The sequence below is a fragment of the Liolophura sinensis genome, chromosome 8 (genome assembly GCF_032854445.1).
Source record: "Liolophura sinensis isolate JHLJ2023 chromosome 8, CUHK_Ljap_v2, whole genome shotgun sequence".
In the NCBI taxonomy this organism is placed as follows: domain Eukaryota; kingdom Metazoa; phylum Mollusca; class Polyplacophora; order Chitonida; family Chitonidae; genus Liolophura; species Liolophura sinensis.
The window spans coordinates 47,252,784-47,278,682 of record NC_088302.1 but is presented as its reverse complement, the minus strand read 5'-3'; the positions used below and the strand labels follow the sequence as shown (position 1 = coordinate 47,278,682).

Genomic DNA, 25,899 nt, shown 5'->3' with positions numbered 1-25,899 from the left:
CTATATGCAGCATCTTTCCGATGTCACTAAAAACTTGTTTCTCGCATGGAGTCTGTCTAATGCTAGACGCTAAGAATTTTACCACATACACAGTCCTCCAAAATTGAATAAATTAACTGACCCGGTGTCAAAATACTGGGAACTTTGATGAAAGTTGTGGGAACAGCAAGTGTGGTACACATTTGACACCACACTTCTGACAAAACAAGAAGTAGAGCTATACAGAGCAATACATATCTCTTACGTATAAACGAATCAGTCTTACAAGGCCTCGGATTCGCTCCTACGGAAAGAAGCCGATTCCACAAAGCCATTTTTGAATTGTCAAAATTTAAAACCTTGTCACAAATCTTAATTTTTAGTACCGCGAACTGAAGTCTTTATCCATTTCTAGTAAGGTAATTTTTGTGGAATCGGTTCCTTGTCCATAGACGAATGACGTTCTTCGATCTCAGCTCTAGTTGATTTGGCTTCGACTTTATATCCGAACGTCTGCCAAATGCACGACGATGAGCGATTTCAAATGAGTTCAGCAAGGTTTCCTTCTACCATTACTTTGACTGCCGATCTGTATTATTGTAAACGGCGTAACACCTGAAACAAGTCAAGAAATAAGCAAGACATACTGTAGCCTACATCAAGAATAAGTTTGTTGTTTCTGTATAGCCGTAAATACAACAATGCGTCACCCAGTTCTCAATAAGCCGGGCTGGGTGGGATGAAAAAATGTTCATATACCATGTGCTACGCATTCCACAACAGCACAACAGCGACATCAATATAATTTTTTTTTGTTTGCAATAAAGTCCTGATGCTGTTGTCTGCAGTCAGATATGACCCTGACTGTGCAGCAATGCATCATAGTTGGCGATCTTCCTTATGGTCTTGGTCACTTGGAGAATGACTCTTACAAGAATAATTCAGGGCCGTTCTTTTTTTTGTGATGGGCAATGGACTGTCTCACTGACCACACAGATCATATAGAGTTACTTCCCTTCTATGATGATATCTCGGAGACAAAATTACGTTACCCTACAATTACTTTGGTTTCAACCATTATATGGTATGCAATTACGGCAGGAAGGCGCAACAGCTTTAATATGATACGCGACAGATCTTAAACACGACACCCCAACCTGTCACAGAACTGGAGAGACATACGAGCAGTATATGACGTAAATATTTTTATGTTACAAAGCAATTAATCATTCACAAAGAACAATAAGCAACCGTTTTCTGTAAGCTCATAACGTTTTACTAAAGAGCTGAACAACAAAATTGTGACAAAACACTACAACAAATGAATAAGCACCTTAGTTAAAATAAGGTGTAATTGGTATAAGATAAAATGATTTATTATGGCATGACTTTACAACAGACAACAACAGGCTGACTAGTTGGCCTCTTGTTATAAACAGTATACATAAACAAAAGTCTTTTTAGTACTTCTTTGAACACTACCATTGTCAGAAAATACATCCAGGAAATTATTAATATCCAACATCTAATTTTCCAACTCAGCATTATGGTAATTTTGCCCATGTGATTAAATGATCATATATACGCAGTATACTTACACAGCATAACTCTGTGCCACTGCACCAATTGTAATCTGTAAGGAAATGTCAAATTCAGTATTTAATTTGATAACTGTCTCCAGAAAATAATTCAGCTTTTTGCTTAGAAGAAAACCATTTCTCTTTTAAATACTCTTTGGTCTTTTCATCTGCAAAAATGTAGTCCACAGTCTGAAGAGAAATGTTCCAGAGTTGTTCCTTTGACAAACTGAAGGTCTGAGCAGCAATGTGGAATTCTTCAGACAGAGAAGTTGAAAAAACACCTTTGTCATCAGTCTGCAAGAATACAAGCAAATACATGTGACAGGAACTATCACAAACTCTCCAAAACAATACCAGAGAAATAAAACACATTGTTCTGGAATGGTAATGTTCAAGTACTTTTACTCTACATGCTTACAGTAAAGTTCTGTTCAAAACACAAATCAGTACATCATCATCATCAGCTGGCTATTGTGCTTTTCCATTTTGCATTAAAATGTTGTCCTAGGATAAAAAAAATAACAAAAATTTTGAAATTTGATGATACTTACAGCAAAAGTTACAGGGTGACCATGTTGAAACCAATACTGGAAGTGATGCTGATCAAACCCCTTCACTGTCTGACCCTTCACATTGGAAGACAGGCACAATTCTGCAGGAAATAAAACAATTACTTTATTTATTTATTTATCTTCTCAAGTGGACTTGATTAAATGACTGCGTTTTCACAACTTTGTCGCTCATTTATAGATTAAAGTAAAGAAAATTCTGGATGGTTTGATCGTACACATAAACACGTTTACAACACCAACAGATATTTCCGGAATGTAGACCCTATGCACAACGACACTAAACTCATAAACACCGAAGCCACGAGAACGCTTGACTGAACATATAGGTCCCACACCCACCAGGCAAGTTCAAGAACAAATAAAATATAATATATATAATACAAACTTACCTGTAGAAGCTGATTCTTACCTAATGGCAGACTGTGTTTGAGCATGAGCTCCAGCATCTCCTGTGAGCCTCCCATCTCTGGGTGTAAGAATGTCCCATGACCCACTCTGTCTGGTATGACCTTGAGTAACTCTAAACTGTCCTCAGGGTTTTGTATCTGTAAATAAGATGACCTATTTAACATATGATTATCATCAGACAAGATGAACACAAACTGTCTTCATAACACGACAACATACACCATACCACTTCATATTTCACATCTTTTCTGGGAACTCTTTTGGCCACAACTTGCACAAACATTTTTATTTATTTATTTTATTTATTTGATTGGAGTTTTAGGTCGTACTCACTATGATGTATTTCACTTACTATAACAGCAGCTAGCATTATGGTGGGAGGAAACTGAGCACAGCCCATGGGAACCCACAACCATCTGCGGGCTGCAGGCAGATCTTCCCACGTTGTTACGGTATTGAAAACAGCAACAGAAAACAGACTCAGTGCCTCAATATTACAATGTAAACAATGCTTTATATATAAAATGAGACGTACAGTTTTACAGACAGTTCAACAACAACAACATAAAAAACATACACATCAGTATTACCGGTCTTTAAAAGTTTCCAGTTCACCTTTGCACCCCAAGGAACGAATTCCAGGAGATCCAACGTAAAGACCATGGGACAAACACACAATTCACACAAGTCACAAATTGTCCCCGTCCGGTACTTCGCTAGGATACCAAACGCGAACACAGTACACAGGTTACACAGAACTGGAACAGTCAAGCCTTTGAATGACGTCACACCCGCAGAGCACAACACAGGGTAAATACAGGCATGGAGGTATAATCCACTTTAGATCAGTCACAGCTCCCGCGGAAGCTCACAAACGAGTTGTTCAGAGACATAGAGTAATGTCACCTTGTGGCAGAACGAACGTCCTTTGCAAAACTGAAAACTTCAGTTTAGAGTCCTTGACGACCTTGTCGGTCAGGTGAGGTCAGCGTGTTAAACAAATTACACAGTCAACACTGTATAATCATAATAAAGATCCGAACACCAATAAACGTGACTTCCGCAGAAATTCACATAAACCAGACATCAGTACAACTGTGGTACACAAACGGTGCCGGCATAAAAATCTGTCCTCCCAAATGAAACTGGCATCACCAGCTCATATCATTATAATGGACTCGATACGAGAGCGTCGCACACTCCCCTGGCTCCCAGTGGATGCAGCAAAAATCCCTCCTCTCTGCACAGAAAACACAGCTTATATACGTGCCAGGTGGATTCAACTATTTTTAAACACAGAATTAACAGCCAATGAACAGCCAGTTAAATAAACAGAGCATTGAACAAGGTGCTTTCCACCAGGTCCGCGCTGTACATATATAACAGGGCCTGGTATGCTTTCACAAAGGTCCGCAGACTAACAGTACATGAAAACGTTAAATAGTCATACATAACAACGTATAGCTGGAGAGGAAGCCAGCATGAGCTGGACATGAACTCACAGAGATTGCACTGGGGAGAGGCTCCTGGGTCAGTGTGCTACACTAGCGTGCTAACCACCCAAATATTTTTAAGTGTGAATTTTTTTTAGTACAAAATCGCATTATCTTATGACATTTAAAATACACAGAATTTACAACAAGATTAATTTACTGCTAAATCAGATTAATATTCAGTGCAAGCTGTCACCGAGACTGACTGTACCAAATTCTTGGGTGTGCAGACACTGGATCTTACATGCATATCCTAGGTTCAGGAGACAAGGGAAAATCAGGCCCCAGCAGTGTTTAGTATTGACTCCCGTGTAAGTACCTGATTGGCTGCAAAACTGCTTAAATCTACCTCCAAAACACTCAGTGAAGGAAGAAGTTTCAGTTCATTTAAACATGTAAATTACAGGTAACAGGTTACATGCTTACATATCCCACACCTCACCTCAGTGAAGGATACGTGAACGGGTACCATAGAACAAGAAGTATGGTTTTAAGCACAATGAAGAAAGCTGTGCAAAAAAATTATTCATTTTTGAAGTATATTTCATATTTTTAATATTCCCTCTATTTTGGGTGAATTTTCCATCCATAATCGGAAATTACGTCATTGATCACCACATTGGGAATGCTGGACTATCTAATCCTGACAGATATCATCCGTGGCGTCGCCACAGCAGGCTATACTTAATTTCCCGACTGACCGCTGGGGCCCTAGGAAAACTGTAGTTTAAAAGCCAGTTTCACACCCACAGAAAAAAGCTGACAAGCCTCTTTGTACTTTTGTATGTTACGCTGCATCATAACCTCCAAATCAAGAAATAAAAACCATGCTTTCCACATACCCTTCAAATAAACACGTAAAAACAACTTGTTTACAGACTGTGTACCTCTCCCAAATGTACAGCCAGCTTTAAGCCTCTGCGTCTTGCATCCAGCAGAAGTGGGCACAAGTCCCTAGCATCACCTGCCTGCAACACAACAGTGGAAGCATATAATAAAGAAATTTTTAGACGTCAGTCCTTATCAATCTATGTCATATCAAAACTTAATGGTCAAAATACCATAAAGATGGTAAATGTATCATTGTATCATACATGCAAACATAACACCCTTTTGCTTGTTTTGGAATGGGGCAAGCATATAAAGAGTCTGTCACTGTCTGTAGGAAAAATGGCCTTTTGACAAACTTCTTCAGATTCCTCAGATATTCACCATTCATCAAAAATTAATGAATTCATTCTAATTTGTCTTTGGTTGGGGGAGTGGGGGGGGGGGGGGCTAGAATAACAGGAAAAGATTTTAAAAATGGCGTGTAACTACAAATTAAAACCTAAAAAGCCTTAAATTCTGAAAAGATCTCCACAATTTCCTAGAAATGTTTCAGGATGAAGAGTAATGAAAACAGTCAAAATGTACTAAAATTTAGAAAACAAGCTCCCAAACTGAAGGATAACTTACAAGAGGATCTCCGGAAAGGTCCATTCCTACAATTCTCCCGCAGCTGGTCTTGCTTAGTTCATCAGCTAACGAAATCGTGTCTGCTATGTTATCTATGGTGTGACGTCTATCAATGGATGGCAGGTATTTAACTATGATGTCAGGGTATGCTTTCTCCTGGTCCTCAATCGCCCTCAGAACAGTCTCTATGTATTTACGTTTGGTAAGGCCTGCTGAGGCAACCTCTCGTGGTGTGCTTCTTAGTTCTAAATACTTGACATTGTCCTGACAGAAATCTTGAATAACATCACAGGCAATCTACACAACAGAACAGAAAGACAAAAATTCTATTTGTACATGTACCACTACACATCTGCACATGAAAAGAGCAACACCAGAGGATTAGTGTCCAGATTTACCCTCTGGTCTTCATTATAAAGATTCTAACCTGTTTAAACAGTATATTATGGAGAGGGCTTCTGAGAGATGTAATAATGACTTTAAATCCACCAAAAACAATAGATTTACTGCTCCAGGCAATCTCCAGCTGGCCGCCTGGTACGTCGTTGCTCCTCAGCAGGTGATGTCACAGATGGCCAACCCAAGTCTACCTGGCCTAAATAATTTGGGAATTTGTATCAAATCAATGTGATTTTCGAGATGGGTTCAAGCTACACAGAAGTAAATATACTACCATATCAATCTGAACCCATAGTGGATGACGTCAAAGTCCCGATTTATGACTTTGACATCTTTGGCCAGACTTTAGATTCCGAGTTTTCAGACTTAAATTTAATCTTTGTCCAGGCATTTCCAACCACACTGGCAACACTAACTGGTACACATTAGCTTTATGCCTATAGGTGCATATAATATGCCCTGTAGAGGCACACAATATAAATACATGTACCATGTGGACGTTGGTGTTAAGTGTACAGAGATTTAGTATCTATCAGTTTTTAGTTCAGTTAATAATATTTTATAACTACTGTGTGCAAGTGTTGTTCTGGAATTTCAGCTGTATTCCTCTCGTAGCTTTTAGGTATCACATGACGAGAAAAGATACGGCTGTTTTGGGTGGGTACAAAATCTTTCCATCTTGTGCAGTAAATCCATGCCTTCCTGGGGACCAAATCATCTGGAAACTTGCAAAAACCAACTTCAAGGTTCTTCGACAACCTGGTTTTACAACCGTAAGCTGAGCAGCAAACCATTTCTTGGACAAATGCAAAATGCTTGCTCTCACTCCTGTAGCACTAAACAGTGAACTAAAATGGCACTACTCTGACAGCTCCTGAAGGTTAGACTTGTATAGCATAATTTGGCAGAGATTACCGAGGGTTGGTGGAAAAAATGCCTAAAACCAGCCTCATTATTTAGTGTTTTTAAGAGCCATATTACTCGATTAATGTACATTTTTTCAATTTTTTTTTTACACTCAATCAATATATAATCAATATATACAGGTGTAGCTTAATTATGAATAAATCATAAATCTGGACACTAATCCTTTAACAGATGTAGCTTAGGGTATAGGAAATTTGATTTACATGACCTCATTAGTGGCAGGTTGATGAAAATAAGTGTTTCATTGTGCTGAAAGGGCATTTCTGCATTCTACGCTTGCATTCCAGCAAAAATACTTAACAAATGGCAAACCAAGGTTTCATTGGTAGACTGGTTTATGCAATGAGTAAATAAGACCTGCATCAGGACAAAACTCGCATCTATATTCACAATGCCAAAGGATTTAACTTGACATTTTCTTGTAAAGTCAATACATATACAACAGAATATTAACAACATGTTACTTGCTCAACATAACCATACACATATAATTTAGTATTTCATATTTATACGAAGGTGAATTTTTCATAACTGATAAAAGTGATCATCCAGTTAGATACCACTTTTGTTACTACCTTTTGATAATGCCCACCCAAATGCCATGACATCAAAAAAAAGAAACATATTGTTTTATGCCTTCTAATTCGAGCTCAGCCAGATGACATCATTATACAAGTTTAGTCAACTATAACATTCCTACGTCCTGCAAAAAGACACAACGTCACAGAAGTCATGTTCTACGTCACCCTAGGCGACATGAAAGCCTGCAGCTACATGTACATGTAAAACATTCATTATAAAAACTTTCAAATACACAAAATCATCATATTATCAAAGTATGAATGGAATATCACACAGTGAAGGTTGAATACAATAAATATTGCCCTGGTGAAAGGAAGAAATGAAAACCTATGAGTGAGTTATCATTTCTACATGTACCTCTCATAAGTGAGTTATCATTTCTACATGTACCTTTCACAAATGAGATATCATTTCTACATGCACCTCTTACAAGTGAGTTATCACTTCTACACGTACCTCTCACAAGTGAGTTCATTTCTGCCTCTCACATTGCAATATTTATGGTACCTATATTCAACCTACACTATGCAATATCCTCTATACACTCACACCTTTGTAATGGTACACTGAGCTGTGCTTCACACACCAGTCCATGAGTCAATGTGGTTGATCACATCTTTGTATAAACCATGTACATGTACCTTGTAGACAGCGTCTGCACTACCAGTGACCTCATGGATCTTTCTGAACTTCATGAACACCCTGAATGGAAAAGATAGAAATAATCAGATTTCAACCATCAAATCATATAATTAACTATAATAATGCATAGTTGGTATTACTAATGAATTTAAGTTTTGCTGCCAAAGATATCTGCCTAATTCCTTTGACCAATGTGGGCACCTGTTCACTTCCTGCTCTCTCGCCCTAGGTTGCATCCACATGTAATGTAGTTGGCCAGCTATATTACCTGTAGCAGTGTTGGCTATAAGTGCTACCTCAGTGCATAAAATGATGTCAATGTCATGCCAAAGAAACTGCGTAGGGCTTTAAAACTACAAATATAGATACAGTCTACTATTACATCAATCATCTGAGTTTAATATAACAGGTGGCAGGGTTGGTTAGCGCACTAGCGCAGCGTAATGTTTTCTCCCACCATAATGCTGGCTGCGTTATTTAAGTGAAATATTCTAGAGTACGGCATAAAACACAAATCAAATAAATAAATAAATAAAAAAGGTGTACACTAGACTAAGAAATATAAAAGAAATATAGCCGTTCCACAACTTAATAGTACATCTTTAAAAAATTTTTCTCTCTAACAAGTGTTCAAAGAATATATGTCTATCAACACTAACTCTTCCAAGGTGTCTGAGTGTCCCTCTTTTATTATCAGTTGGGATTTACTTGGACAGCAGGCTCCTCTTTGTTTCAGTAATGTTTCTAGCGTCCTGTCACTCAATGAACCACTCAAATGAGCATGGAGTTCCTAAAAAACAATAAGAGACCCTAAGTCAATCACTCAAAACATCATACACAGAGAAACAAATAATCAACCATGACAGTCCTGACTCTCTTTTACTTTGTTTAAACTAACACAAAATGCCAAGAGTTCAATGGAGTATTAAAAGTCAAGTAAGATTTAAAAGTTGACATAAAATTGTATCAACAAATTGAATATTCATAGGAGATGCTTAGTGTGTTAATACAGCACAATGACTCAGGAACCTCCCAACAATGCGTTGGCTGTGAATTAAAATTCAGCTCATGCTGGTTCCCTCTCTGGTTGTACATGGGAATGTCTGTCAGCAACATGCACATAGTTGTGGGGTTTTACTCAGGCTCAGCTAGATATCTTTCCAATGCAATGCTGGATGCCATTGTTTAAGTGAACTATTTTTGATGTAGATGTACATGTATAGACTTTTTAGAAAAATCCAGAAAGCAAACTCTACCACAGACATCAACAAAATACACTGAGTAGAGTTTAGCCATCCTACAGTACGCCTGTTAATGCTGGAGAGCGGGACACAAGACTTGATTCTTGAAATTTCATTTGAGACGCCTCAGACGATTGTTATATTGTCATATTATGAATGACGCAGACGCCAACGATGATCTGAGACCTGTCCTATACTAATCTACATGTACCTTGTGGCGGTTTCATCTGACTTTCAAGCTGGCACTCTACATTCAAGAAACAAGTCTGACATGGGCCTAAAGAGTAACAAAAATAATTCCTGTAAACATACCGTGTTATTTCGGGCTCTGATGCCCATCAAACATGGTGCTAATCTGACATATAACTGAGAAAGCTTGGCAGTGGCGATCTTTGTTATTCTGAAGTATTGTCACAGCCAAGAACACTTCCATAGTTAAATAGAGATATAACTTTCAGCCTGCCATGAAAAACATTGGTGATGCATAATTAACAGCTATGCCACTTATTTTTCATACCTAAAGTTTTTAAACAAGAAGGAACGTTTTTGTCCCAGTTAGTGTGCCATAGCGATATGGTAGTCATGCAACACCAAACTTTATCACTCCATCTCAAGCCATTCCTTCCTCCATGCTCATCCTCGACATTACTTACAAGTTCAAACCTTTACATGGGTGAACTTGTGCACATGGTGTTTAGGTGATTTGGGCTTCATCAAGCCCGACTATGACAATACATCAATTTCTGCGCATGCTAAAAAAGAATCTGCCAGCATGGCTCTCAAACTTTCTGAAAAAAGCGACATCCGTTCAAATAATTAAGAAATCTATTTACATTTGGATCACAGATACGTGATAGGGTTTCTTCTTCCAGCTGAGCAAACCACACAGACTATATCATGGAATATTTGAATGAGGCAGTGGCATTGACTATGTGCGTGTGAAGATGCGGTAAATGTGGCTTACCGTCGATCCGACACATAAGAAGCAGTGATTCTTCGTGTTGATCGATTTCAGAGTTACATTCCGCAATTGGGCTGCTGGAAGTTGAATGAATTATGGGTGAACTGATGAAGACGCGGGGGCCACAGAATTTTTAGGTTTAAATGTGGTTGTCACCTGACGTGGAAAATTTCCGACAGGCGACTAAACTTATTTGTGCCCAATATACTTTCATCAGTCAACTAAAAACAAGAGGAATGATCCGCGCCTTAAAGAATTACTTACAATTTTTGGTAATCGCCAACAAAAGTCTCTTGTAACTGCCGCCATTTTTCCAGCTGTTAAATAGAAGTACCTTTTTTCCCTCAGCGTACAAAAGAGTGTCTTTCGGTGGGCTTAGGGGTGAAATCGTCGCAGCGTTAAGGCCAAAACTTATCTTAGCCCCGAGAATACGTTGTCACGCTTGCAGATGGGGACTCGGGTGATGGACGATGAAATACCGCGTGGGCAGAGCTCTCCAAATCGACGATACTACAGACAACATGACCCCAGCTATTATGGCAGCTCTGCTGACCCGCTACAACAACAACAGAGTCGACCAACCGACCCTCAGCAGCGTCGGAAGAAAGAACAGATAGGTGAAGACAAAATGATGAAATAAATGTGATATATGTCAGTGACAGTCCCGCTAACCTGTCACTGAGTAAAGTGATGCCTTAATGCTGGACTCTCCAAAATTTGTGGTTCACCCAGGCCTATCTTTTAGAACTGAACTTAAATTACTCAAGTGAGAAATCTAAAAGAAGTGAATTAACTGTGTAAAAGTAACTGTCATCCCTTCTCACCGACAAATTTCAATTTTACTGACATGTTATGGTGCAGGTAGTGTGTAACATTTAATGAGGATAAACAGGCCTAAGTAAACTACTGAAAATAATGGAGTCATCTTAAAATAGGCTGAAGCACAAATCAATTTGGTAACTTCATTTCTTCAGTGTGGGAGGGTTAGCATAGGTGACATAGGCCACAAAGAAAAAAAAATTGGCAAACCAAAACCAAAGCTTATTAAGTAAAGTATGTGTGATTACAAGGAATAAATGCAACGATCTTTTCAAAATCCTTGAAATTTTGATACCTTGAAATCAACATGTTTAAAAACTGGCATCAGACAATATATTCTTTAAAACTTAATTAAAATCTTTAAACATGCTTGCCGCCTCCTCCCATGATGTTTATTGTTTACAACTGTGCTAATTCTTTTGTAGAATTACCTGAACACTATTAACATGAATGTTGTCTTGCCTCTGACAATTTTGTTTCACAAATTCCAAAGTTTTAATAAATTACAATGTTCTCTTTCAGATCAGCTTAAAAATTTTGTTGGGCTGGGAATAGGTTTGTCAAGGTAGGACTGTGCACACATTCTATCATATCTGACTGAATTCATATAGATTTAGATTACCACTAAGTTAGATTTGGTCCACCACATATTATGTGTACATATTTAACTTACAGTACTGAAATTTGCATAGTATTATACTAACTATAATGACTTCTGTAAAACTTTTACAGTGTTGCACTAGGTTGGCCTCACCCTTCTGTTTATAAAATTCAGCAATGCTCTTTGTTTTATTTCAGTGTTTTCTCAGAGTATGTGCTTTCGCACCCCTGCGTAGTACTGAGGAGGCAATGCCAGGTATGTACATTTGTCGTCAGAGAATATACATGGCTGAAAACAGACTCATCAAAACATAGTTTAATTATACTGTTGAACAATGTAATTAATGAGACAAAGTTCAGTGTAGTATTTAACAGTAGTCATTTGTTTATTCATTCGGTAGTATGTAGGAAGGTCTTGCAGCAACCTGCAGATGGTCATGGGTTTCCATCGAGCTCGGTTAGGTTCATCCCACCATAATTCTGGTTGCCGTTGTATGAATAAGATATTTTTTAGTCCAGCGTAAACCACCAATCAATAAATAAATTTGTTCATTCATTCAAATAAAGTTGTTGTTATTAATTAAAGGTACTTGGGAGTATATGTCATTGTCAAGATGTGCATGACCTCTGCCCAGTTGAATCATTCTAACATATAGATCTATATCTAACATATAGATATACATCTCCAAGATACTTAGGCACAATTCTTTTGATCTTAAACATTGTAATCAAAGCCACATGACTCATTGAATCAACATGAAATATGACGGAAACTTATGACAAACACTTTTTTACCTGGCCTGAGCCTACTAATGACAGCTTTCCGTCTGCATGCACTGTAGTGTATAGAGCACTCAACAGCTGTCTGCCTGTTCAAAGAAAATACCTAGGCTGGTGAGCTAGATTTAATATGTATTGTGTGTAACATATATCTTACAAAATGTTATAAACTACATATTTTGAAAAAAATTAGTTACAGTTACATATATAGAAGTGTGTTGTTTGACAGGTGAAGTCAGAAGGAGGCTGGTATCATCTCACTCCTTTCACAATATTCCCAGTTGTGTTCAACATCGGCAAACATCAGGTTAGCCTTGCTATTAACATGTGCTCTTACATATTTCTGACTTGTTGGGGGACTGTATGAAATAAATGCTTACATTCTGCTTGTGAACCTTTTATGTTCCCAGGTAACAGGGAAATATGTTTCTGTTCATATCTCACTGTAAGACAGTCCATTAATATGAGGGGAATGTTAAAGGACAAGACAGCACCTGGCTGTAAAATATTTCAGTCGAAAGTAAGATTCTCAAGCTGTCTAAAAAGTATCATACTTTATTATTTTAATGAGATTTCACCAAATAACATGTAGAGCAAAATGACAATACTGCACAAATGGCTGGTGTGAATCAAGGCAGGCATCTTCAGTATGTAGTATACAATACCATTTTTGTCGTTCATTTTAGCCTTAAGTCGTCAGTGTCTAAATAACAAATATCAATCAGTGAAAAATTCATTTGGGATGCCAAAGGTTTATGGGAAGGAGAAGATGGCATCTCACCTGACAGTGCTGAAAATTAATTAATTTTTATGATGTAATTTTTTTTTTCTCTAAATTTGTTAGAATTGAAGAATTTAAATTTTGCTCCTTTATCTTTCTCACATACATGGGATGATTTTTTCCTGTTTTCTTTTATAAAATACAGTAAACTTATTGAAACGCCATGTTCAAGCTGAGGTGCTTTCTCTGACATTCGCGATAATTAGGAGAGCACAGCTCTCATCTTAGAAGCCAGCACTTACAAAACTGAAGCATAAAGCTCAGCAACAGTCGATGCTTAGATCAGCCTCAGTGTTGCTTAGATTTATTTCCATTTGTTTCAGAATTGAGCATGAATCTAAGTGTATAACAATCCTATTGTAATTTTGTAAACATTTAATAGGGATCAAAATCACCAGCACAACCCCTCCGGAGGCTAGGACCTGAACCAGGAATACCTTGGCCGTGCATCTATACAGGCTACTTAAACTGTAAATGACTGGGTTTTACTGGGTTGAAAAAAATTTTAAAAATACTTATTGCAGGTTTAAGATACTTTGAATGGTAGTCTTTCAGTGGACATAAACATTACGCAGGTGCTGTCTTTCACTTTAATACAAATGAACTGGATGGCCACTGTTGCATGATAATCTGCATGGCTCAGATTCAGTGACCAGGAGGCCAATCCCACAAAGCCAGTTTGTAGTTATGTCATAATTATTTGAAATTCAACATGAATGCTTATAAAACTGGAAACCCAAATCTGTCACCAATTAAACATCTTTAAAATTTTGACTCAAAAACTGCTGTATGAATCGACCACAGGTCTAGCCATGTGATAGATATTAAAATCTTCAATCTTGACAAGTTCATCTCTTGGCATTTAGCATCTGTTGACAGGCCAAGTAATAGACATCCTGATATCAGTATCATTTGTCTCTTTGGGGTGTCACATCTTGGGTTCGAAATATAGCATTCCATTGAGGCAACTTTATAAATGTCGGTATGTCAGAATTGAGATTGACTTACAGTGCATGACAGAGAAACATTTTGATAGCACTGAAATCAATTTGAAGGTAATTCTTAAACCAAAAAGAAGCAAGCAAATAAACAAAACTACAGAATACCTAGGGCTGGGTTAGAATCTATTACATGTGCATAATTGGCAGTGTAGAGATTGAACTTTTGAATACATGTCATTCAACATTCCATAGTTAGTCCTCATTTTGATGAAATTTCTTACGTTAATTTAGGGACTGACCTCATTATGGAAGGGTATTGGGAGCACATTTGCTGCTCGTGGCATCTTCCTAGTTAGTGAGACAATCATCAGTGAAATTACACCATTCCCAAAGTAAGTATGAGTAAGTAAAAAATATCAGATTACACCTTTCCCAAAGCAAATATTAGAAAAAACTAGATATTCCCAAGATAATTTCACCAGCTGGAAGTTAAATAGTCCTATCAGTATTGGGTTACATCATTCTCATAGTGTTAGAAACTCAAATAAGAAAATGCACATTTACACTTATGTAAGTGACTGAACAGAATATGATGAATTTCCGGTTATAATTTAATTTTACATGTGAAAATGAGAGATTTGAATTTTTTTATGTTTCAGGGAGGTCACCAGGCACAGTTCATTGAAGAAAATAGGACAACACTTTGTTTTAAAATGGTATGAACATGTTTTCTTGCAACTGGTAGATGCCAGAAACCAGTTTGTGTTCTGCATAATTTACCTCCTCTTTTATTTCAAATATGTATGAATTTATTCACATACAGACATTTGATATTATGTATGAATATTACAGCAAACATTTGTGAATGCCCAATACATCTGGTGTTGGGCACTTGTAAAGAGCAGATACAACAATTACTAGTATTACTTCATCATGATGCTAACTCCATGTTTGCATTTGCCTAGTGGGTGTGAGACAAGGGGAGATAACCTATTTTTGTTTTAGCAATGTGTGGGTGTATGATATATGACTGGAGTGTTCAGATTCATACTAATAGTTCCCATGTTTTCTTCTCCCTATGTATAGCTTGATGTATGGAACTGAAAATATCACTAGTGTGATACAGTGTACAACTAGTCTCACGCCCAACTTGTTTTGTGTGTTCTATTTCATTTAAAGCATATTATCAGTTTTAAATGGTTTGAAAATCGCTTGTTTGATAAATAATACATGAACACTAAGCAGTTATGTCTTTATCTCTGATCTATTCTGTACTTTTGATATTTGTTAATTTTTTGCGATTTTCAGCATGGCTCACACTCTAACAACCCCCTTCTATGCATCCAGTTTTGTAGAGACTGTTCAAGTAAGTAGATGTTTTTCTAAGCCAAGATATTGCCATTTTTCTCATATTATTCAATTTGTAACTACATACTGTGCTATTTAATCATTCATTTTTGGAGGTTGATTTTCAGTTCAGAACTCAGGTGTGTTTTTTTGTACTCTTTGAAAGTTTAGTATTTGTAATCTTATGTGCTAAAAGATTAATATTGTCTAACCCTGAGACAAATACCCAAGGTATGTTCCTCTCTCCCAATGCATGGACACTTTTTTCTCTTGTTTTCATTCCAGAGTGATATAGCAAGTGAAAGGCCTGGGGTGTTTGACTGTTTAAAAGAAGGGGTGACCAGGGTGATGGGATGGGGTTTACCTCAATCCACCAGACTGCTACCAGTTTATAAGCTGATCCTCCCTGTCTTGGGATATAAACTGTCCCATTATGTTATCTCCTCAATAGCTCAGTACACAGTGATGTCGGCAGTGAAAGTAGAACAGCGAGAAAGACAGGTGGGCTAGGTTTATTGTGTTCACCAAAGGTTAATGTTGAATGAGTTTTCCTTGTTGTTTATTGTTTATTTCCCTTCTCCATATACATACAGGTGAACTGGTCCAATGGGATTGATTTTCTTTCAGAGGTTAATGCTTCTCTTGTAAGTGCAAACTTATCAGAAGTAATCACTATATATGATTTAACTCTTAGAATTATAAGAATTTCACCAATATTTTATGACATGAGAGAGTTATGAGTTAATTCCACATGCATAATGCAAGATTCAACTGTTTTTATCTGTTTTTACAGTACATGTAGTATCCTTGTCAAAATGATAGTATTATATGTGTACATCACAGAAAGGTTGACAGATTGAAGCAGAGATAAATTATGGCAACGTCTTGTTTCCATTTAAATTTCAGTCCTCTCAGGAACATTTGGCAGAGGCATCGCGCATTCCATCCCGCAGTATGTATGACAAGTACTTCCCAGAGCTGCTGGCCGCGTTCACGGGCAACTTTTTGGCTGATGTTATGCTGTACCCCTTGGAGACTGTGATGCACCGGCTGTTTATACAAGGTACCAGGACCATCTTAGACAACATGGACTCAGGGCTAGGGGTGCTGCCCATCCACACCCGTTACGAGGGACCCCTAGACTGCTTCATGTGCATCATAAAAGATGAAGGACTCACTGGGTTGTATAAAGGTTTCGGGGCCCTCCTTCTACAGTATTGCATCCACGCAACAATTCTGAGGACTGTCAAATTTCTCTTTGAGCAATTGTCACAGGACAACAACCCACCACCAATTCAACAGAGACGAAGATAATCTACCATTTCTTTAGATAAGGGTATGCAGAAGTAAACATTAACTTAGAAAGTTGTTAATGGCTGTTACTTGTACATTGTACATGTACTTTAACTCTGTAGATTGTATATGTTACAAAATACTTTATTGCAGATAGAAAAGAAGATACAATATCTGTAAAACAAGAATTGAAAACTGAATTGAAACATGTCTGGTCTATCATGTACAAGTATAGATGGAGTATTATTGGAAGTTAGATATTTGATGTGCTTTGTCTTGATCGAGTTGCAGAATAGTCAAATTTCAACCTTCAATTTTAATTCATCAACATACATTGCAAAAAACATTTATTTAGCCAAAATTTTCACATAATAAATTTGAAAACTAGTTAAGAGACCTACATATTCCAGCCAATGTTGCTTGCACTTCTGGATTTACGACAAAATGTCTTGGAATTTCAAATAGACCTGAACATGTGACTTTTGCTTTAAATAGATATCTTGTTCCACATTTTCACTTCGCTGTACGTTAAATCAGATACTGGTTGCAAACATAATGTATTCATGTATGACTTTGGTAGAAGTTTAATATTTCCCATTTCATACAGAAACCGTTCAGAATCCATTTGTTTGCTCCCACTGTCGTGACCATAATGCAAATTCCTTTGAAGTCAGATAAATCAGATTCCATTCAGATTCTGATATTAAGGATATGGTGTTAATTGTATGGTTTTGTATTCCTTGTGTGAAGTGTGTGCTGAATTGTTTTCTTATATTTTTATTTATTAAATGTAAAAGTTGATTTTATATGTGCTAGCATTTATATGAATACCTTTTGTATAGAATTCCTCTCTTCTGTATTCTAACATTGTACTTTTTTCACTAGATCATTAGAGTCATTAGATCATTTTATGATCTGTAGCAAATTTGTGTGAAAGGCAAACCTATGTTTGCTTGAGGATGCCAGTCCTCAAAAGGTTGTTTAAGAATGCGTCAATTAAAATGTGCGTTACGACACGTTGATAAAAATTAATTAGGTTAATTGTTGAACTGAAGTCATAAACCTAATATGAATGGTATAATGGGAGTATAACTCTAAAAATTTGGGATTATTATTATCAATTTTATATAAATTGAAATCAGGCTCTTGGTGGCTAAGTGGTAAAGAGTTTGTCATGCACCCAGTAAAGTTCTTCGTTTCTTCCTTGGAACACCGTGTTTTTTTATTTTATTTATTTTTTTTTTCCAAGATGAACTTGACCAGTGCTGACTCAGTGGAATGTTTAATATGGTATGGTCCAATCACTCATTTGGTCATTTTTTTTATTGTCAGAAGTTTTTTAATGTCATACTCAAAAATGTATCATCTTGTAAAAAACATCTGCTTGGATTATGTGTGGGATTAATTTAGAAATTAAATAAATAAATACAATGAGCCTAGACTCAAGAAAGAAATTATCTAATGTACACATGCAAATCAAGTAATTTCAAACTGGTTTGAATATGTAAGTATTATTATCAGATTTCTCCTTAACTTCAGAATTATAAATGCGATTAGAGACATGCATGTACATGTGTTGTCTCCTGTGTGCACACAGTTTTCCTGTGTGTATGTTTGTATATGTTAGTGTGTATACTACAAGTACATGAAGAAATGTTAAATAACATTTCAAGTTGTTACTTTGAGTAAAATTTTATGGCTTTATGTCCTGCCTCTGTTAGCTACAGTTTAACTTCATCAATTTGGCTCAATTTGTCATCCTTGCAGTGCTAAAATATGGTTGCTTAATAGATTTTTTAATTTTATTGCTCAGTTTTTGCTCATATAAATTCACTCCTTCTTGAAGGGACTCTGTAGATTCATGTATATTCTAGAGTCAGAGTGTACATAGACCTTTGTAGGCCTCATGTTCCAGCATAGCATTATGGATACCATATTGAAATTTGTGTGTTGGCAAAATGGATATAATCAAATTGCAGCACCAGATAATTTCACATCCATCTGTATGTATAGACATAGTTGTTGTCACAAAACAAACATATTATAAGGTTTGATAGCTTGCTTGAATCATGCTATGTGTCCTTGAATTGTGCTAAGAATTGTAAGCCTAGTATATCAGGAGCAGCGGACAGTTATAAACTTTTGGGGTTGGGGTGGGGGTGGGAGTGCTGAGGCAGTGACTGTAGTATTCCAACCCACCCGGCAAGGGTCGAGGGGCTGAGGCCCCGTAAGCTCTCGACACTTATATTGCTGGAGACACAATTTAGGTGATTTCTGGTGAAAAAAATGTGATAAATCCAGGGTAAACTGCATGCCGCCCTTTTTTTATTAAGAATTTTAAACCACTTAGCCAAAGTCATTTGATGCATAGAAAAATCATTATTTGAGGCAGAGCTTAGCTCCCCCACTGAAATTTTATCCCTCTCACCCACCCCGTCAACTTATCATGCCCCCCCCTCCCCACCCCCCAGTCACATACGTATATGGTGTATTGAACATGGCAACTGACAACAAAACTGTTTACTTTGGGATTGCTCTCTAAGGTACTTTAGAAAGCAAATCCAGTTAAATGTATCAGTTAAATGCTTGCTTGCATGTGGCTTGCATATAGCTCATTGTGGTGTTATGATACCAGTATATGTTGCACTGAGTAGCTCTTGGAAACACTAAGCCGAATGGTTGTATCATCCATGCATCTAACAGGCCGAGGCATTGTTCGCATAAAATAAGCATGCAATAAGTGTGGAGTAAGATTGGAATTTTGGTGAATGTGATACTGGTAGATTTGTTATCTAATGATTGACATAGAGTGCAATATTGTCTAATTGAATATTATTAATTATGACTTAATATTTTTCACCAATAAAATTGATTTGTTTCAATTTCTTTTCAATAACCTTGGTTTGGTGTGTTTTCCACAATAAATAAAATTGGTAAAATGTGGTTTTGATTAGTTTGTCTTTGATCACAAGAAACATCTATCTGACCACTGCCATCAAACAGAGTCCGTCTAGCCGGATTTCAATTTTAGTAACAACCGCTTGTAGAATGGCTGACCAAGAAGAAACGTGACTGTTGTGTTGAAAAAATATCATTTCAGAAAAATCACGGATACATTAACGCTGTCTTGCTCTGAGGATTTTTTTAACAATGGGAGAGTCAGCTGTGAGGACACTGGATACAGCTGTACCAGCTAGTATTGACCACATCGCTCTGAATAACCAGGTGCCTACATTACAACAACAACATCGTGCAAAGTTGGATGTCCTTTGATTTCAGGTTTCAAGTTTCTTTACGGCAAAGGGTCATGCGAAACTCTATTTCACTCTTTTTTCAAACACAAGACGTAAATAAAAAAATTGAAAAAAAAAGATGAATGTTATCAGACGGTTATCAGTGAATCAAATTTTCGGCTCTGGCAGTTTTAAATGACGACAAAACAAAACATTGGGCAATAAGATAACCACTGAGGAAAAATGACGCAAAAACCCAAGCACACCAGTGAGGAAACAAGGGTATTTGCATTGACGCATACAACTAGCCTTTTGAATTAAATATGAACATTGCATATTCTCACTGGCATACGTCTAATTCTTTTGGCTAGCCTAGTTTAGCCTAGTCTATCTAGATGGACTTGTGGTGCTGTTTTAATATTCTGACATTCATCGTAACACCGAGTCCGTCGCCACCTCTCAAACAAATCGCCGCACATCTGCATCCAACCGATTTCAATGAAGTCGACCCTGACAGCACCCAAACTTACCTGCATGAAAAATAGATGTTCTGTTTTATGCCTTTTTGGCTTGAATTACAAAGATTGACGTTCTTGCAAACACTAATGGAAATATAATAGTTTTCTCGAGGATTTTAGTGCCAAAACTCAGTTGAATTTTAAAAAGTGACACTTAAGATGGCTTTCTAGGGGTGAGGGACTCGGTACTGCCAAAGTTCTAGCAGTCAGTATGACTTCAAGGCAGCGAGTGAGTTAGTTCCATTGGTGTGGATAGAAATGCACAGAGGAAGCGAGTTGGACTGCGATAAGTTGAAAGAAGATGAAAGGTGGTGATGGACTCGGTGTTATGATGACTGTCAGGCTTTAAAAATAGTGCTCTGAGTCCATCTAGATGGACTAAGATTAACCGTCCACCCAGACTGCTTCGGTGGCCTAATGTCTTGTGTCTGCGGCATGATACTTCAGTGGCAGCAACAATTTGGTGACATGGACTCACCTTGCAACAAGAAGTCATTATACATACACACACCCAATGACTTGTCACATGATTGAAAAATATGACGTTAAACCCCGAGCATACATGCATAAATACAGCCCTCACCTGATCCCCTTGCTCTCACTGTTTGTGGGGGACTTGGTGAAAAATAAGTGAGGTCACACACTCTTTGCACAGTCTAATGTTTCTTGAAGACCACTTCCCTTTCATCAATATGGTCAGTCAGTAGGGTTCCAAAGGTCAATGGTTTACCCTGGGCACTTCGGTTTCCACTACCCATAAATTATTGCAAATATGTGACTGTGATTCTAGATAAACAGCCACCAGAATGACAATGTGTCATACAAATAGTCTGCTGAAGAAGCATATTTCTCGCACAATCTCTTTTACTAAAAACAATGCCTGCAGCCAGAAATGTCTCTTATCACTAACGCAAATCTCACTGACATTTTCGCCTGAGTTATTTTTCTCCTGCTCTTATTTTATCCCAGAGACACTTTCTTCTGCCCAACTACCGCAAAAGAGTTTGCTTTAAGCAAGGCACCAGACTAAAATACTCCTCAGAGCAGAACGGAGCAAAATACCCTACCACACATTTGATGTAATTTCGAGCAATAACTTGAATCAGAGTTGCATGTTTACAACAACCCATAAATATGTCTGCCATTCTATATTTCAGTGAAACTTCTTGAATTTGGAGCAAAGCAACAAACAAATAAATGAATAAAGGTGTGATTTGAGGCTTTCTTCAATTTTCTAATAACCTGACCTTCTATTTGTCAATTAAATTTTGTAGACATAGCAGGAGTAAATTGGTGGTTGGAAATTATTGCTTACCTAGGTGTATATATCTTCTGTTTGTTGTAGGTTGTTGGAATGAGGAAAACGGTGAAGAGAACAAAAGTTCAGCTCATCAACAAGATGGTGAAACGTGTCCGCGTTCTGAAGAACTGTACCAAGTCAGTATTCTTTCCCTGGTGCAAGGCCATATGTTGTCAGCATACAACATAGTATAGTGACAAGTTTGTGGAAGGGGCAGGACTGAAGCTATTGTAGTCTTGTTGTCACAGAAATACACTCTATTTTATCAGATAAGTAGGATATAATATTGATTAAGCCAGTATTAGCAGTGATGATTATGATTTCAAATAGTCCTCTGAAAGGAGTGTTCAACATCCCAGTCTCTGCATTAATTTATAATGATTAGTCTAAACTGTTACAGTGAAGCCCCTCAATCCCTAATGGCAGAAATGTTCAAGAAATTACATTAGATTTATACTAATTTCCCTCATTAGATTTTTCTAATTTTAATTAAATAGATAAGCATACCTGTTTGAAACATTGTCCAGAATATGGTACTGGTTTATTGGCGTAAATACATACCAAGGCTCTTTGCTTCAGAATATGTTCATTATGTCATTATGTAGTATTTATGTAAAAGAAAATACAAAAGAGAAGTACTATCTATAAAGTACCAAGTATATTTTGAATTTTACATTACAGAGGAACTGAACAAGCCATTGCTAAGAAGAAACGAAAAGCAGAAAGGATGTTAAAAGAGATTGAAGTTATAAAGGTGATCTGCAAATTGCTCTTAACATTCAAAACACTACTTTGCTGAAACATACAGTTTGCGTTCAGAAAATCTGCTGTAATAGGCTTAATGGATGAAACCATTTAGTGAAGTCTACCAATCCCAGAACAGACAGATGAAAAGAAAACAAATTTAGCTTATGATTAAAGGCACATACACACCTAAACAACTTTATCTTAACTAGATATAGGTATTTTTAATAGTTTTATCATTGTTTAGGATTTACACTTTCTGAGCACAAATTCTAGTGATGAAAATCGAGTGATGATATGTACAATACTGGTACCAAAGACACTATCTAAACGTCCACTGATCTCATACTGTAATTTTTCAACCTTTTCATTTATTCAAGCAAATTCTGGGGCATTATTCTGTGTAGGCTGATAAAATTATGCTTTTCGTGATGCCCTAAAATTGGCCAATCCAGCTGATGTGGTTTTGTCTCCAAAATCAGATTGAAACATGTTTAAATTGCACTTAAAGTTGCTCTTTCACATGTGAAAAGGCTGGTACATTAATTTCTCAGACAGTTTTTGTGGAGACTATTTCAGCACTAGAAAAACTCGAAAGTGATAGTATAAATACCGAATAACGATAAGATTACATACTGTAACTTAAACCACATTTTATAATGAATAAGGAAGTACAACCAACGAAAGTTCACCACATCCCTTCCTGTCAGAGTTTGTTGTCAGGGTTTCACTTGTGATGTCACTGTTGTGTGGCATACTGTATGATGTAGCACCAAACCACTGTATGATGACTGTGGTCTGAACAGGAGTATGATACATGCATAGTTCTGTATATGTATGTGATAATATAATGTGATAATATTATCTGAGGGGACCTCCATGGCTCAATTGGTTAGCCCGCTAGCGCAGCGCAATGACCCAGGAGCCTCCCTATGCGGTCACTGTGAGTTCAAGGCCAGTTCATGCTGGCTTCCTCTCAGGCTACGTGGGAAGGTCTGTCAGGCACCTGCAGAGCGTCATGGGTCTTCCCCAGGCCCTGCCCGGTTTCCTACAACCATAATGTTGGCAACCGTCGTACAGGTAAAATATTCTTGAGTACGGCATAAAACACCAATCGAATAATCAAATAAATAAATATTATCTGACATCAAAATATCTGAAGAGCAAATGAGAAATGCTGATTAATTAAATATATAACTCAATGTCTGTTTGAGTAAAACATTTAATTAGCAAATTATTTTGTTATTTAGAGGCTGGACCCTGACAAAGTGTCAAAGTATGCCCTGGCCACCACAACCACATTCAAGGATGTTGAAAACTTAGTGAGTGACTTACTTGTAAATATGGGAAAGTTATGCTGGTATGTTTCAATTGAACATGTTAAATTTACCTGTTTTGGGTTCTTCTCCAGCCGTACATGAGAAGGTCTTCTAGCAACCTGCGGATGGTCGTGGGTTTTCCCCGGGCTCCGCCCAGTTTCCACCCACCATAATGCCGACCGCCGTCGTATAAGTGAAATATTCTTGTGTACGGCGTAAAACACCAGTCAAATAAATAAATAAATTACCTGTCTTGGGTCACCAATGGGTGGTTATGCAAATTTATTATTACGTGATGTCTGTAAAATTACTGCCAAAATTGCTAGTGACCAATTACAATAAGAATAATGTTTAACATCATCCATTGTATATGTATAATTATAATCTCTGGTGTTCCAGCAAATGAAATGTAATATTCTACATACTTACATTTAGAATAGTTTCAAGTGTCTGTAGTCAGAATTTTAAGAAGCCAGTTTGACAGATCGGTAACAAGCAGAACTTGAAATAACTAGATGTCTTAACAGAAAATGTAATGTCGGTTTAGGATTGACTTCAGTAGCGTAGGTATAGTAATTGGAAAATGATGTGTCTTGTTAATGGATGTTGTTGTTGTTTGTTTGCCTCAGCCATCAGCTTCAGAAACCAAGGCCATGACTCGATACAGCAACCATAAACTCATGCAGGATGTTGTGAGGAAATTCAGAGAGAAGCATGCAGACTGGAAAGCTTTAGCAGCATATCTTCTGTCCAAAAACACCGGGCGACGCTACAAGAAAAAGGCCACAAAAGAGAAAGTTAGTGCCACAGCAGCTGCTACAAATATGAAAGCCGGCGAAACCCTCATGCAGAATTTCCTGCAACAAAAGGGAGCCATGAAAGGGAACGATTTAAAACCCACAAACATTCTGAGATCCAAAAACAAAGGAAAACAAATTCAAAAGGACTCAGGGGATGAATTTAGTATCAGTGAACTGAAGAAATCAGGGGAAAGTTTTGAAGTCTCTTCACCAGATCCCAAAATTAAGGCGAAATTGACTGAAAATAAGAGGAATGAATGTGACCCCTTGGATGTCATCTCCAAGGTTACCACTGTTCACAGTTCAATCCCCACAGTTCAAAGAAAACATATGGTCATACAGTCATTCTCATTACATGATACACCAGATGACACTCTCCCAGTGCATGCTGGGTCATCAAATGAATCTGACCTTGGCAGGAATAGTGAAGGAGAATTCATGCCAGAGTTTTTGCAGAAAACCTCCACAAAAGCAGGACGTGTCAAGCATGATGCGTTTTTCATGGGTGGAGATGATGATGTTGATTCAGGTACAGAGAGCATAGACCAAGCAGCGAGTGAAGGTGAGGAGGATGGAAGTGACCTTGAGGATGATGACCAGCTACAGAAGGGCAAAATAGCCATACGCTCAACATTTGTGGGCTCGCTGACAGATGACCGTAGGGAGAAAATGTCATCATGGGCGAAGAAACATACCTCAGTCCGACGACCGGTTGGTGGAAAAGTGGATGCTCCATACAGAAAAAGGTATGAAAATCTGCCCAGTAGCTATTTGAAGTTCATGTGTGTAGCACACCTCTCTGATTCATGAAACAGTCTGAAAGTTGGTTCTCACAGTATTTGCAAGGAATTCTAATTATGGTTTAAAGGAAAATGAAGAACGTTATGCCGGTCTGTGCATCCTTTGAATCTGGCAAAAAAAATAACATATACATGTTTATTTATTTGATTATTTCTTTATTTGATTTGTATTTTACACCATACTCAAGACTGTTTCACTTATATGACGGTGGCCAGCATTATGGTGGGAGGAAACCAGACTATATATATTCAGTTTTTTTTTTTAATGTTTTATCTTGACACTGTGTGGTAAACTTCATCAATACTCAGCCTGATGTTTTATAAGTATTAGGAATAGCCCACTGGAAGATCATTTGTTCTTGGCTAGTGAGGTGCCAGGTTC

At 37.4% G+C, this 25,899-nt stretch overlaps 3 protein-coding genes across 3 annotated transcripts; 2 read left to right on the top strand and 1 right to left on the bottom strand.

The window, feature by feature from the left end:
- Window positions 1-1,317: 1,317 nt before the first annotated feature.
- Window positions 1,318-10,567, bottom strand: LOC135473613 (adenosine deaminase-like protein; the record flags this gene model as incomplete). Its single annotated transcript, XM_064753473.1, has 9 exons — window positions 1,318-1,853; window positions 2,111-2,211; window positions 2,541-2,676; window positions 4,920-5,000; window positions 5,491-5,787; window positions 8,040-8,100; window positions 8,700-8,830; window positions 10,246-10,319; window positions 10,507-10,567. Coding segments are annotated over 9 exons (1,164 nt in total), but the record flags the coding sequence as incomplete, so codon positions are not given.
- A 44-nt stretch (window positions 10,568-10,611) lies between these two features.
- On the top strand, window positions 10,612-19,733 carry LOC135472898 (mitochondrial outer membrane protein SLC25A46-like). Its single transcript, XM_064752624.1, has 9 exons — window positions 10,612-10,859; window positions 11,584-11,626; window positions 11,860-11,917; window positions 12,671-12,748; window positions 14,455-14,555; window positions 14,823-14,879; window positions 15,472-15,529; window positions 15,796-16,011; window positions 16,417-19,733. The coding sequence occupies exons 1-9, from the start codon at window positions 10,691-10,693 to the stop codon at window positions 16,822-16,824; spliced, it is 1,188 nt and encodes a 395-aa protein (XP_064608694.1). The 5' UTR covers window positions 10,612-10,690; the 3' UTR covers window positions 16,825-19,733.
- Window positions 19,734-19,855: 122 nt separating this feature from the next.
- LOC135473612 (serum response factor-binding protein 1-like) lies at window positions 19,856-25,527 on the top strand. Its single transcript, XM_064753472.1, has 5 exons — window positions 19,856-20,028; window positions 21,900-21,991; window positions 22,536-22,608; window positions 23,849-23,920; window positions 24,547-25,527. The coding sequence occupies exons 1-5, from the start codon at window positions 19,954-19,956 to the stop codon at window positions 25,525-25,527; spliced, it is 1,293 nt and encodes a 430-aa protein (XP_064609542.1). The 5' UTR covers window positions 19,856-19,953.
- Window positions 25,528-25,899: the final 372 nt, after the last annotated feature.